The sequence below is a fragment of the Sus scrofa genome, chromosome 2, assembly GCF_000003025.6.
Source record: "Sus scrofa isolate TJ Tabasco breed Duroc chromosome 2, Sscrofa11.1, whole genome shotgun sequence".
Taxonomy (NCBI): domain Eukaryota; kingdom Metazoa; phylum Chordata; class Mammalia; order Artiodactyla; family Suidae; genus Sus; species Sus scrofa.
The window spans coordinates 39,310,143-39,325,082 of record NC_010444.4 but is presented as its reverse complement, the minus strand read 5'-3'; the positions used below and the strand labels follow the sequence as shown (position 1 = coordinate 39,325,082).

The 14,940-nt window shown below is 45.5% G+C and overlaps 1 protein-coding gene across 16 annotated transcripts in view; it reads left to right on the top strand.

Annotated features, from left to right (window-relative positions):
• The window catches only part of NAV2 (neuron navigator 2), an 819,601-nt gene that overhangs the window by 758,457 nt on the left and 46,204 nt on the right, over positions 1–14,940 (top strand). For all 16 annotated transcript variants that reach the window (XM_021085311.1, XM_021085309.1, XM_021085312.1 and 13 more), the window contains 3 exons: positions 6,591–6,643; positions 12,078–12,101; positions 12,216–12,290. In XM_021085311.1, coding sequence (XP_020940970.1) covers positions 6,591–6,643; positions 12,078–12,101; positions 12,216–12,290 — 152 coding nt within the window. The remainder of the gene's footprint in view (positions 1–6,590; positions 6,644–12,077; positions 12,102–12,215; positions 12,291–14,940) is intronic.

Below are 14,940 nucleotides of genomic sequence, written 5' to 3'. Positions count from 1 at the left end.
ATTACGATAGGCATCTTCACCAGCCATCTTCCTAACTCAGTTCTTTTCTCTTTGTTCCTTCAGTCAAGGTGCAAGTTAGGGGAGCAAGCAGATAAAAACGTTGTAAAGGGAGTTCCCATTGTGGCACAGTGGTTATGAACTTGACTAGTATCCACGAGGATGCAAGTTCAATCCCTGGCCTCCCTCAGTGGGTTAAGGACTGGTGTTGCCATGAGCTGTTATGTAGGTCACAGATATGGCTCAGACCCGCGTTGCTGTGGCTGTGGTGTAGGCCAGCAGCAGTAGTTCCAATTTGACCCCCTAGCCTGGAAACTTCCCTATGCCACAGGTGCAGCCCTAAAAAGACAAAAAAAAAAAAAGGTTGTGAAGGCACATCTCCCCCACCCCCTTAAAGCTTCTCAAAGATGGGAAGATAAGTCATTGCTGTCAGTACCACTGACTAATAGTTAAGAATATCAGTTCTTACTACCAGGGTTTGCATTCCAGCTCCACTCCTTAGGTATATGGTCTTGGACAAGTTACTTCATTTCTCTGTGCCTCTGTGTTTTTCACCGATAAAAGAGAAATCCCTAGCTCATGGAACTATGAGAATTAAATGAGATAATATCTACAAATCTTAATCCAATAATGTTAGTACCTGTCACAGCCTGAAAAGTCAGCCTCAGCATTGATGTCCTGGCAGCTGGAAGTCTCCAGTCAGAGGAGGGGGGCTCTTGGAGCAAATGGAGCCCAAGTCAGGGGCCATTGTCCTAGTTGTGCTTTTTTTGCCCATGACAGAGCAGAATGGGGGCTGGGGAAGGACTCATAAGTGCTTCCCTCTGCTCCTGGTCCCTGTGAGAGTGGGGAGATATGCTCAGCAACCCCCAGGTAGGAAAGAACAAATCAACTTGTGACTGCTGAAATCCCACTATGAGTCAAGAAGGAGAGAAATGCAGGATGCTGGTTTCTGCTTTGCCCATTGTTCTTTTTTTTTTTTTTTTTTTTTTTTTTTTTTTTTTTTGTCTTTTTGCCATTTCTTGGGCCGCTCCCGTGGCATATGGAGGTTCCCAGGCTAGGGGTCGAATCAGAGATGTAGCTGCCAGCCTACGCCAGAGCCACAGCAACGCCAGATCCAAGCCCCATCTGCAACCTACACCACAGCTCACGGCAACGCCGGATCATTAACCCACTGAGCAAGGCCAGGGATCGAACCCGCAACCTCATGGTTCCTAGTAGGTTTCGTTAACCACTGCGCCATGACGGGAACTCCTTTTTTTTTTTTTTTTTTTTTTTTTTTTTCCAGTGTTCTTTTTAACAACAGTTTTAAAGAGTTTAGTTACAGAACACTTCCCCCCTGGTTAATCTTCCTTAATTCTCTCCACTCTGATTTGTGTATCATTGGCATCCAGTGGCATCCAGTGAGCAGACACTACTCTGTAAATCCATATATGGGAACCCCTGGGACAGAAGATTAAGGAAAGGTGGAGCTTGAGTTACCGAGAGTGTTTTGCTGAATTTAAGCAGAGAAATCAGTGCTGTCACCACTCAGAGCAGTGATAACGGAGGATATGTTGACCCTAACATGGAGGAGCAGACAGTCTGTCTTGAGCTTTTTTCTGGTCCGTGGGTGAGCCACGCGTGGCCACAGCGCACTTGCCAGCCCTTGTGACAATGGCTCACATTTGGAGTGTGCCCATGCTGTATTTATCAGCTCTGCCGGTGCACATCTGAGGGAACCGTGTTCGGTGCTGCAACTTGTCCATACAAGCACACTTTGCCTCATGAAGGTCCAGGGCCATTACAGTATCATCATCACATGGCTTTTATTTATCCCATCTGGAATCAAGCTGTCAGAGACTACAACTGTGGAGTATCTGGGATGTCAAAGTGACATTGACAAGTGCTTGCCCACGAGCGGTGTCTAGACTTTTGTAAACCCTGATGATTTCACGGGGATGTGGAACTGAAGCGCAAAGGTAGAAATCAAACGTGGGGAGAAGGTTAGGAATGGCTGTCCACATAGTACTAAACATTTTCACCTTTTGGGAAATGTGGCATCAGATGGATTTTATTTTGGCGTTCCCATTGTGGCCCAGTGGATATGAACCTGACTCATATTCATGAGGATTCGGGTTCGATCCCCGGCCTCGTTCAGTGGATTGGAGATCTGGCGTTGCCTTCAGCTGTGGTATAGGTCACAGACATGGCTCGGATCCTGCATTGCTGTGCCTGTGACTGAGGCCAGCAGCTGCAGCTCCAATTCCCCCCCTAGCCTGGGAATTTCCTTATGCTGTGGGTGCAGCCCTAAAAAGCAAAAAAAAAAAAAAAAAAAAAAAAAAAGCAAAAAAAAAAAGAAAAAGATTGATTTTATTTCTTCCAAAGCTATTACATTGCAAAGACAAAATGGGCTTCTATAATTAGGTGTTTTTAATTCCATTGAGTGAAAACTTTTTCTCCCCCTCTTGAATACATAAACTCCCAGGGTTGCAGTTGGAAAAAGATTCACATGGCATGTTTGGACCAAGTAGAACATCCTATAAGAGGCAGTTAGGTATGTCATATGCCAGCAAGCAGGATGGAAATTTAGGAAGAATTAGCACAAATACTTGCGTGAGGCTTTTGTGGGATTTAATTAACACTTTCCATTTTGAAGGAAGTGGAGTCGTAAATATGTAGATGAGGTACAGGCATGGCCCAGGTGCAACCTTTCAAAGTTATTTCAGGTAAATTAATTTCCATCAGATGCATTATGCAATCTTCAAGTCAACTTGAATAGTGTACTTTAGGGAGATGCTTGAGGCATTTTTCACATGAATGTCTTTGGAGGAAAAAAAAAAAATCCAGGGACTTTACCAATCATTCCTAAGAGCTGGTACAGTCTCAATCAGCTTACATGGAATCCACGGGAATGGAGCAGCTTATTAATAAATAAATCTTCTTTTGCAGCTCACCTGGGTTTCTAGCCCATGAGTTATATATTTGGATTCAAATCCTGGCACCTCTACTGTTAGCAGGGTGACTTTGGGTAGGGGACTTGACCCTACTCAGACTATTTCCTGTTCATTACAATTTGGAAAATAATTGTACCCACTTCAAAGCATTGAAGTGCAGATTAGGTGAGATAAATCCTAGAAGGCATTTAGCAGAATGACTTTGAAAGGGGCTTAGAGTAAGTACTCCATCAATGGTAGCTATTGTTATAGTTGTCATGTTTTGTTTTATCCTTCTCCCCATGGGGCCATTTCAATCCCGTTTTGTTTATGGCAAAATTGAACAGAAGAAGTGACTTGGGGACTTCTTGCAGCCCAAACCAGGTCCTAAACTCTCAATTCCCAACCTCTGTTTTTCTGTTCCATCCTGCCTTACATCTGCCTTAGCCACAGCTGGGCTTTCTCCTGTGACTGAGGCAAACCTTCATCAATGTGGGCTCCGTTTTCAGTGCTGCTTCCTTCACTAGGTGAGAGGGCGGCCGTCAGAACTGCAGTTCATACTGGCTCTTTCTTGCAGGGTGGAACAAGAACTAGAGTGCAGTGCCTAGGTTCACCTTCTCTCTCTGCTCCTGACCAGCTGTGTGTGCTTGGCCACATCACTTAGTCTCTCTGGGCCTAAATTTACACTTACGTTCATTAGGGGTGGAAACTTCTGCCCTGACTCGGAATGTTCCCTATGAGTTCTCTGTGATGAGGAGGCTCACAATAGTATAAATGGGAAAGAGCTTTTGTTAGCACGAGGCTGAATATATGTATATATGCTGCCAAGTGTGACAGCAGAGACATTTGTTCACCTTATTGCCTGGAATATGCCCAGTTGACTCATTCTGTCTCATGATTTCACCCTTACTTATGCTTCTTCTCAAATATGCACTTCTTGTTTGTTTGGTCCCAGCTCGTGCCTGGGTAGATTGAAACTGTTCTAACTTTACCAAAATGCTTTACCAAAAACAAACAGAAACCCTCAGAAACCAGTAAAAAAAAAAAAAGCTCATTCAAGGGCAAGGTCGTCTACAGATTCTGTTCCTGAATGCTGTAGGACCTTGGGGGGGGGGATAACTTAACGTCTCTAGGTTTCAGATTAGTCAGTGGAGGATGGCCTAGATATTGTTGATGGTTCAGATTTGGGGAGGTACAGGCACAGGGAAGAAGATGCATGGGGTGCTCTTGCTGTTCTGACTTTGTCAGTCGCATATGCATTTTGTCATTCAAAGGTATCTCAGCCATATAACCCATGCTCTGCCTTGGCTCAGTTCGCTTGAAGGAGGCTGACTTCCGTGGTTCAGTCAGCCACATTCAATTTGGGGTCGAGTCTGGAAAGCACGGACTCTTTCTTTGGACCGCAGCCTTGCTGTTGCTATTTACAAGTGAGAGGAGTTAATTACAGAGAAAAATAATTACCTCCGCCCGAAGCTTGCCAGATATGCTCCTTGCTGCCTGCGGCCCCAAGCTTGCTCCAAGATATGGCTAAAGGCAGTGTCAGTGTTTCCATGTGTATGAGGTAGAGTATTATAAGAGACAGACGTTCATTTTGCAACAGCCAAAGCTCATGCATCAGCCGTGCGCTGGCCTGCGAGCTGGCGTCTGGCTGGGCGGTGTGATTAAAGGGTAGCTTCATGTTACCCGTACCTCTCTCCCCAGCTTGGCCTCAAGTGTGTTGCCCCCCATTGTCTGTGCCATGGGGTTAAGTAATGTACCCCTTTGAACCATTGGCCAGTAGGGTTGGGGCATGAGAGTCCTCTATTAATATGTGGACATCTTAGCATTGAAAGCCATTATTGTGTATGAATACTTTAAGCTGATTTTTTTTTTTTTTAATGGGCTCAGGCCTCCTGAGTCATGGATGGAGGAAGAATGGAGACAAAGACTTACAGCCCCCAGCACTGATTGCTAGGGAAGGTGGATGTGAGGGATGGGGCAGGGATTGCCTCAGAGCAGCTGGCACCTTCTAAAAGAGAACAGGACCTTGGAGTTTCCATTGTGGCTCACTAGAAATGAAAGCAACTAGTATCCAGGAGGATGTGGGTTTGATTCCTGGTCTCGCTCAGTGGGTTAAGGATCCTGAGTTGCTGCGAGCTACCATGTAGGCTGCAGATACATCTTGGATCAGGCATTGCTGTGGCTGTGGTGTAGGCTGGCAGTTGCGGTTCCAATTCGACCTATAGCCTGTGAACTTCCATATAATACAGGTGTGATCCTAAAAAGCAAAAAATAAAAAATAAAATAATTTAAAAAAAATATAGAAGAGGACTAGAAGGGCAAGCCACAAGCCATGTGGCTAGAAGAGGGGGAAGCCCATCCAGGTGGACATCAGGGAAATGAAGAAGGGCTCCAGGAGAAAACATTGTTTGAGCTGATCCTGGAGACTTAGATGGGCAGGCGTGAGAAACGTCCTGAACCAAAGGAGCTGCACAGGCCGAGAGTGAGATGGCAGAGTACTAGCTAGGCAAATGCGTGAGACGGGTGTGCAGGATCTGGAGTGCGGTGGGAACACGTCCAGGAAGAATGGAAAGTCAGAGTGGGTCCATTGGGAAGGCAGTGTGAAGGCACCGAGGGGCGGGCTGAGCCATTGGTGGGATGTCTGTGGGCAGGTAGCTTCTGCCCACTGCTGACCCAAGTTGAGTTCTCTCCTTGGGTGGTAAGTGGAAGCCGTTCATTACACAGGGGACGTTCCTCCCCAGTCTCCCACTCTCAGACCACAGGTGAGGGCTCAGGGTGGGGTAGAGGCATTCCACTCCTGGTCAGGGGAAAGGGCTGTGATGTCTCAACAGGCATGTGTCTGTCTTTCCAACAAGCTGTCAAGAGATGACTCAGAAAATTCTCATTAAGGCATCTGGTTCCCAGGAGAAGTCAGCTAGAATACCTAGTCCTAGAAAAGACCATGCTTTAAAATTATTTGAAAACGGGTGGTTAAAATGTCTCCATCGTCTGGGGGCAGGAGGTGGTGAAGGGTACAAGGATGGTTCTAAGTCCCAAAGTACCAGTCATAAACAGAAAAGAGGACACCGCTGGCTTGTCACTTTGCAGGCAAGATAGAAATCAAAGAGCCTACATGGTCATCTAGAATGAATTTACGACGGCCAGCCTTCCCTATGTTCAAAATAATCGGCTCATCTTTTTGCTTATAAAATGACAGATGCTAGCAGGATGTAAAATATGTAATGCAACAATATATAATGTATCTCTGAGCCCTGAAAGTATACATTAGAAAAAAGAAAGGAATAAAGTATAGGGCAACAGGGCAGGTAAAAGTTGCCTCTGGGTTAATAGAATTATGAGTCACACAGGCTATGGCAGTGACTAAACTTCTCTGTACTTGGAAATTGTTCCCTAGTAATTATGTGTTATTTTGATAAGCAAGGAGGGGGAAGGTATTTAGAAGGTTGTAAGAGAAAAATGTCGTAATAGAAAAATGACTCCCATAGAACATTATTCCTTATTTGACAGTGAACAGTCACCGAACCAGGAACGGTTGGGTCAGGGTGAGGTTAAATTGCTGAAAACCTGGTATCGTCCTCTCATGCCGAGTTTCTCCTTCCCTCCCCCTTTTTGGCTCCATAGTAATCAGCTGTGCAATTCACCTTTTCTTTTTTTTTTCTTTCTTTTTTTTTTTTTTAATAGTTCATGGATCTTCACTCTCCTTGGTTTCCAGCACGTCGTCAATTTATTCTACAGTGAGTATAATTCAGTGCTGTGTGGCTCTGATCATGAGAGCTGGGGTTCCTTTATCACGTGTGTCAAAAATAAAATATAAGGGATTCCCGTGGTGGCTCAGCAGGTTAAGAACCCAACATCATGTCCGTGAGATTGTGGTTTCAATCCCTGGCCTCGCTCAGTGGGTTAAGGATATGGCTTGGCTGCAAGCTGTGGCATAGGCTGCAGATGTGGCTCGGATCTGGTGTTGCTGTGGCTGTGGCATAGGCCCCAGTTGCAGCTCCAATTCGCCCCCTAGCCTGGGAACATCCATATGCCACAAGTGTAGCCATAGAAAAAAAATAAAAATTAAGAAAAATAAAATTTAAGCGTGTCTCCTAGAGAGAGTACTTTTGTTATAAAGGTATCAATTAATGAGGGGACTAGATTTGAAATTCACAAATAGCTATAGCTTATAATGTACCAGCCAATAAATCAGGAGCTGACTGCTTTGTTAAAGTGGCATCATGCTTCTGGTGGGAACTAGTTAGAATGTATGAAAAGCCTTGGCCACCTGCTCGTAGACTTGGAAAAGAAAGGCCTTAACTTTTCAACCTTTTGTCTGCCTCGCTTCCTTTATCTGTAAAGTAGAAAGAATAGCAGCCCCTACCTTGTGGAGTTGTAACGAGAAATAGATTTATGAAGGTTACGGCAGTATACATTCCTTGAGGACAAGGACTTTTTTCTGGTTTTATTCCTAGTGCCTAAAACTGGGCCTAGCATATAGAAGGTATTTAAAAAATAGATTTCACTGAAATTAAAAAATGCATATAATGCAATGAGTAGAATGCACACAGCACAAAGGAAACTCTCATAAATGTTAGCTGTCATCAGCGAGAGGTGTGAACAAAAGCCAAACCTAATCAAATACGGTACTGGATTTGTTCAGTGATGCCTATTACTTTTTATGCCTAGGTGCATAACTATTTATCTTCAAAACTTTAATTTGGGAATTCCTATAGGAAAAAAACCATTTGATTAATTGGGAATTGGGAATTCTTTAGCCTTTAATTCCAGGGAGGATAGATGTTTTAATAATTCGGTTTTTAGGAGTTCCCGTTGTGGCACAGTGGTTAACGAATACGACTAGGAACCATGAGGTTGTGGGTTCGATCCCTGGCCTTGCTCAGTGGGTTAAGGATCCGGCGTTGCTGTGAGCTGTGGTGTAGGTCGCAGACACGGCTCGGATCCCATGTTGCTGTGGCTCTGGCGTAGGCCGGTGGCTACAGCTCTGATTGGACCCCTAGCCTGGGAACCTCCATATGCCGTGGGAGCGGCCCAAGAAATGGCGAAAAAAAGACCAAAAAATAATAATAATAATAATTAGGTTTTTGGCAGTGCCAGGGTTCTCGGCAATGCCAGGGTTCTCGGCTATGTCATGGGACAAGCTATAGACAGACTCTTGCAAGTTAAAGGCCATCTTGGAATCAAGCTCAAAAGTCCAGGGCCTGACTGTTCTTTCTTAGGCCCACAGCAAGCAAACTGACGTCCGTGGTTGCTGACACGGTCTGATTTGAAGCATCCAGAAACACTCTCTTCCGCTCTTCCTCATCTTGCCCTCCAACTCCAGAATACCCCTTTCCTGTGCTAGGCATCTTGTCTGAAATTTTATCAGAGTCCTGGCTTTTATTTTAAAGGTTTTATGTATAGTAACTTTGGGAAGGCGTTATTTAAGCCATTATCTGCGAAGAAAGCCTAGTGATCGCTTTCTAACTCTCGGCTGTTGCATCCACTGAGTCCTTTCCTCTAGGCTGAAAACCTGTGTTACGGGTACCAGAGGTAATAACTTTCTGAGGTTCACTTCTTCAGCAGTATTTACTGGCACCAAGTATGTGCCAGCCTCTGGGCTGAGCCCTGAGAATATAGTTTAGATGGAGAGGGGAGCCTGCTGCCAAAAGGGGAAGCCTGAGGCCCAGAGGGCACCAGGGATGTGGGACTCTAGTTACACGGGTTGGTGCCGTGCAGCCGTGGCAGACATTTCAGTTTTCCCAGAGCCCCGTGTTTTCCCAGAGAGTTCCCAGGCTTTCCTGTCCACACATAGGAGGATGGGCCCTTATCAGCAGAATGAAAAATGGGGGCTGGCCTGTATTAACCCACCTTGGAGGGAAGAGCATGAGCTCCTCCACCTGCGAGAATTTGGATGTAGGAACTCATCACTTGCAATTCCTGCTGCACACCCTTCATGCCAAGCACTGAGGGTTCTTGCATTCACAGGCCTCTCTTTCAATAGCTCTTGTTATGGGTGTCTGACCCAGAAGCTGATGTTTTCGTGAAATTGAAATTGTCCTTTCTGAGTTGATACAAATTAATAAATTACCAAAGACCTAGTAGGAATAATTTTCAATTCCACGTTTATCTGGATAGCAAGAGACCCAAAGCCCTAGTCAGAGATTTTTTTCCTTACTGTATGACTTTGGAGAAGTTACCTCCTGATTCCGGATGTCTACATTTTGCTCTTGGCCTTAGGGAGCTAGACCAGGTGGTCTCTGAGGTCCCCATAACCTCTGACATTCTACTTGGCATGGAGTCAAAGGTTCACATGGACAGTACTTTACATGTGCCTTCTCTAAGAGTATAGGTTGCTTTGGCAGACTTTTAAAAATCTAACATTTGAATGTTTTCATGGTGAGGTGGTAGGCTAATTCCAAGGAAAACTGCAAGTCTGGCTAGACTCTGCTACTGCCAAGTACTGATGTACAGTCCCTTATCTATTATTAGCTACTTGGTGATGATGAAATTCTGAAACAAACGCCTTTGTAAATGTTGAGGTGAACAAGTTCATAACTGTTGTCTAAAAAGAGGTCTTTGGAATCTCTCATGTTGCCACCAACCCAGACCAAAGAGTCTGTTTAATACCTGAGTGTTTCAGAGGCTTTTATTGGATAATAGGCTTTTTTCCCCCTGAAATCTCTATAATACTTAAATATTCAAGAATGGACATTCTGGCTGAAATTTGCCTGTAATTTAATTAACAAAGGGAAGAAAAGAGAGCCCGATGCTGCTAAACAAGTGCTATGGAGAAGTCACGACCAGCCCTTGGAGTAGAAAAGAGTTGAAGAGACTGCATTTGGCATCAGACTTGCTTTCTTGGTTGGTAGGGAGGCGCAGTTGGGCTCCAGGGGAGCTGCTCAGGGGAGACAGGCCCAGAGCGTCACTCAGAGTCCCCAGATGTACACAAGAGTAGCAGCTGCTGGAGGCAAGGTACAAAACATATGATTTCTCCAGGCTGCTGTTGAGAACAGGGGCCCCACCCCAGAGGCAGATGGGCACAGAGACAGACCGACAGCGGCCTAGGGAAGGAGTGTTAGGCCTATTGATAGAAGGCTTGGTCCTCCGAGGATGGCTCAGCCTACTAACAGACCTCATGCGCCTCCCAGATATTAAATGGCTGTGACGCTATCCCTGTTAACTTTTCTCCTTTGGATCCGACTCCAAAGCCAGGGCCTTATTTCTGGAAGGCCTCCTGGAGAATGTTGCTATAGTGAAAGAATAGGAGAACATACTGGTTAAGATCATAGGCTCTGGAGCCAGACTACCTTGGATCCAATCCCAGTTCTATGACTTATCAGCTGTCACCATGGACACATTATGTTACTGCCTTCTCAAAGGGTTGTCATGAGGATTAAATGAATAATGACTGTAAAGTGCTTGGAACCCTCTCTGGCAGATAGTAAGTGTTCAATAAATGCTACTTGTTACCAGAATGTAAGCAGCATGAGGTGAGGGACTTGGTCATGTTTGCAACTGTACCCCAGGTTTTAAAACAGTGCCTGGCACATTGTAGGAAATGAATAGATATTTGCTGGGTGGTTGTCGTGGGAATGAATCGATGGACAGAAAGAGGGAAGGCTAAATATTATATGGGAGCGAAGAGTAAGTCCTGAGCACATTTCCCAACCTTCTCCTGAAAGCGTTTCTTTAGAAGGAGAGATTGTCCAGCTGTGTGACTTTAGGCGAGATCCCTGACCTCTCTGAGCATCAGCAGGCATCCAAACCTACTTTGTGGAGTTACTGCAAGGATGAACTGAGTTGGCCCTGGTGTGCCTAAAAACTAGTTGCTGTTGTTAGAAGCCAGCCTGGGGGAAAGGTGTCTGGAGCAGGATCAGGGCGAGAGCGGTGGGCAGCAGGATATGAGGGGCGGCCAGACAGAGAAAATCTCCCCACTTGTCCCTGCTGACAGGTAAGGGAATACAGGGCCTAGTGAATCATCCCCCTCTGCATTCTGACCTAACAGAAAAGTAGACACCAGAGTCAGAGGCTGATTTTTCAAAACAATGGAGTTATCACTAGTGAAATTGGATTTGGACTTGCATAGAATACTAAAGGACAAAATAGGGTCCTTATTGCTTTTTATCCACCCACTGGCTCCGGTGTTGCACCCCAGGGAAGTGCAGACAGTGGGGTGTGGAGAAAAGGGCAGGAACACTTCTGACATTTCCAAGAGTGTGTGTATTGAGGGGTTGGGGGTGTCTTCCTTTATGGGCCCCCATGGGAATCTCAGGAGCAAGAAAGAAAGGTTCCCCCTCCAGCAGGTTCCCCCAACCTATGTGGGCTCCCCCTATGGGAGAAGCTAGGGGGTATTGCAGGCTCTGATTGGCAGATTGCTGTGTCACCATAGACCACAGCCCAGTATGGAAAGTTTTACCAGTAACAAGGTCTACAGGCTTCGTCTTTACTCCCCAGAGTCGCAGGTAATGGGGGACTCGAGATGGAACAGCAGAAAGGTGCAGGCCACCTTCATCCTTACAACCTGGGGAGTCACCAGGCTGGCTGGTAGGGGCTCCCAGTACCCCCTTGCTTTGGGGGCCTACCTGCCCTGCTGCTGTTTCCACTTCAAGGCCCTAGGGAGATGGCAGGGAGGGATAAAATGGGGCAGGATGAACCTATAAGCTGTTCCATGAGGCAGGATTGGCAGATTAAATACAGGGTGCCCAGTTAAATGTGAAATTGAGATAAACCACAAATAATTTTTTAGAATAGGTATGTCCCCAATAGTGTAATGGGACATACTTAAACTAAAAAAAAAAAATTCAAATTTAACCAGGTATCCTGTATTTTCCTCTGCTAAATCTGGCATCTTTGTCCTGGCTTGTCCACATCTCATCACATCTTCTCCCAAGCCCTTTTCCCTTTCATCAACTCCATGAGAAAACAGGGGTCTCCTCATGACCAAAAGAGCTAGAATATTTCCTCATTCTTCCTAATTTCTTAAAACAATGTGCTGTTTGTATTTGGCCTTCCTGACTTGTCACATTAATTGAACCAGAGAAGTTTGTTCGGGAAAGTCCATCAGGAAAGAAGCTAACAAATCTTCAAGGCTGCTATAAGTACCCAGCAGGGTGCTTTGCCTGTAGGCAGGACTGCACTGTTCTTTGCTCCCCGACTGGTCTAATTTCCTCCTTGTTTTCTTTGCAGCCAGAAGAAAAATGCCAGTCGGAGGTAAGGAACAGTTTGCTGGCTGGATTTCCTTTTTCGCTATTATCAGTTATTTTGCCCAGTTCTGCAAGGACATGGAATCCCAAAGCCAGTAACTCTGTCCCTTGTCGTCTTTAGATTCGCAAACTCCGGCGGGAGCTGGATGCCTCCCAGGAAAAGGTTTCGGCTTTGACCACCCAGCTAACAGCAAATGTGAGTACAGACACAAGGGGGCAACCATTGAGGGGATTGGGGGGCAGCCACTGCCACCTGCTGAGCATTATAGAAGCAGCATGGTGTAATAAAAAGGACACGGGCTGTAGCATTGTGGGTGTGAGTGTCAGCTCTGACACTTTGGGCAGATTCTTTAACTTCTGAACCTGACTTTGCTGACCTGTGCCTTAAGGGGTGATCATACTTGCCTCTCAGGGTGTCATGGGATCAGTACCTGGAATAGAGTAAGCACTCAGAAATGTTCATTTCTTTTCCCTTTCTCTTTCTAAAAATTTTCATCCTAAGAGGAAAAAAAGAAATTTAAGGCTTCACAATAAATAGCTGTCTGCGCTATAATTATAATAATACACAATTACGCGTTTAGGAGACTCTGCCAACCAGCATTAAATTCAGCAACTGTTAAAGTGCCAGCTCTGCCCCAGGCACTGTGAGTTCAATGGCAAAGCCAGCACAATCACTGTCATCTTGATGTTCTTTCTCTGGTACAGCAGAGAGACAAAACAGTGTTGCTGTAACATCATAACTGTTATGATAAAGGGTGAAGGCTGCGGAAATATATAGGAGGAGCGCCTCGCTCAGTCTGGGTCAGGGTGGGCGGAGGTCAGGAGAGGCTTCCTCAAGGAGGTGACGTCTGATGGATGCCACCTAGGGGAGGATGCATGGGAAGGATGGCATTCTAGCCAAAGAGAGTAATTCATGCAAAAGCCCAAGGTACAGATGTTGATGTGTTTGGAAACTATAAGTAGCTCAGTGTAATTAGAATCTATGGCTTAAATGTGGGGAGGAGGCAGGAGTGGAGCGGGGAGGAGGCCAGAAAGAAGGACGCGTTGAAGAAAGGCAAGGGTTGGGCACCTATAGAGGCTCTCAGCTGTTAGTTGGAGAGTTTGGGATTCGTGCTAGATGGCAGAGCCTTCTCAGTGAGTCTTAAGCAGAGCAGTGAGTGGTTAGAGTAGCTTCACGATCATGATGTGGTTCTAGGAGTTGAGGGGGCAGAACGGAGGCGGAGATCTCCTACCCCATCAGACCAGTCTGTAAAGGGCCCTGCTGCAGAGCCGTGAGTCCATGAGGGCTGAGGCTCCGAAAGCCTGAAGCTTTGGAAGGTGCTAAGATGCAGGCCATCTCAGAAGCCAGTCTGAGACTACAGATCCGTTGGGGGAGGGGGGGCATCAGAAAGTGACCTCCATGACCCCCAGCAGACTGTTGAAATAAAGAGCAACTTCAAAAGGTTGTCTTCTTTAAGAAAGAAAGAAAGGGAGAAAAAGAGACAGAAAGAAAAAGGTTGTCTTCTTTGGACCAGGAAGGTAATTAATATTGACATGGCGCTTTGCCCACGTAATTCCTGGCTCAAGCCTAAGTTTCCTTGAGGAAACTGAGCTGCACATGAAGTGCCCAGCTCAGTGCTTGATCTTGATGACCACCTCGATAATGGGTAAGTACTCTTAGCTATTCATTTTCCTGAGCTCTCTTACAATGCTGGAAAACTTGGATTTTTTTTTTTTTTCCAAAACCCTAATATACTAGGATACCATAAGTTTTGTAATCCTTTATTTTCTTGGCCTCTTCCTCTGTCTGTAATGCTATCAAAATATCAGAAATTTATATGAGATCTGAAATTTTAGGCACAGAGCCTATTCAGACAGCGAAGATCTTCCTCTGTGGGTAGTTTTCAATCAGGGTAACCAAATGCAGGCATTCGAATCCAGAACCTACCCCAGTGAGCCAGTGAGCCAGTGGGCCAGGGTCTCCTCCAGACCTGTGAGGTTTGACAGCTAGTGATTTGGAGCTACTCCCCTAATTAAGAATTAACAGCTGTCAGAGTTCCTTGGTGGCCCAGGGTTAAGGATCCAGCATTATCCCTCCTGGGACACAGGTTCAATCCCTGGCCTGGGACCTTCCACTTGCCATGGGTGCGGCCAACAACAACAACGAAAAAATAATGACAGCTGTCAATTGCTGCCCCTTCCTAATTAAAAAAGTCGTTAATTTACTTATCAATGAACTTGGATTGATCCCTCTGATGCCTGCAAGCTGCCCTAAGGAGCTTTACCTTGGGCCACTTGGCATTCTACTCTCTGTTCCTGAAGCGTGGTGAGATCCCTCACATTATTATTATTCCAGAAGTGCATTTTGCTCTTCACAAAAGCTATTGAATCCAGTTTTGTTTTAAAGCAAATATTGAGTCTTGACACACACCACCAGCAGTGCTAATGTGTTTTACTGTCTGCCGTCTTTCTCACTGGCCAGGCTGTGTTTGTTTTCCTAGGACAAACTACTCAAAGCCACCTTCTCCGGGTGTTTTTATACCACTGTGTTTGTTTTCCCTGGGAATGTGAGAATGCTGCTTGCTGAGAAAGCTGCTGTGCGGCTCTGAACCAGGCTCGGAACAGCCTCTCAGCCTGTGTTTTGATAGTTGGACCCATGATACTAAGTCCTTTTGCTCACTAGCAAAATGTGATCCTCTGGTTCTTCAGAGCAAATGCGGTTTCTTCTTGAGTTTCCAAAAACACTCTCTTCATAGCAGTCTTCTTTGCAGGGTCAGGTTTTTGCTTTTGTTTTTAACTGAAAAGAAATGATAAGCGCCCACACATAGAATCTTGGGCGGCAATCAAAGAATTGAAATAAATGGAAA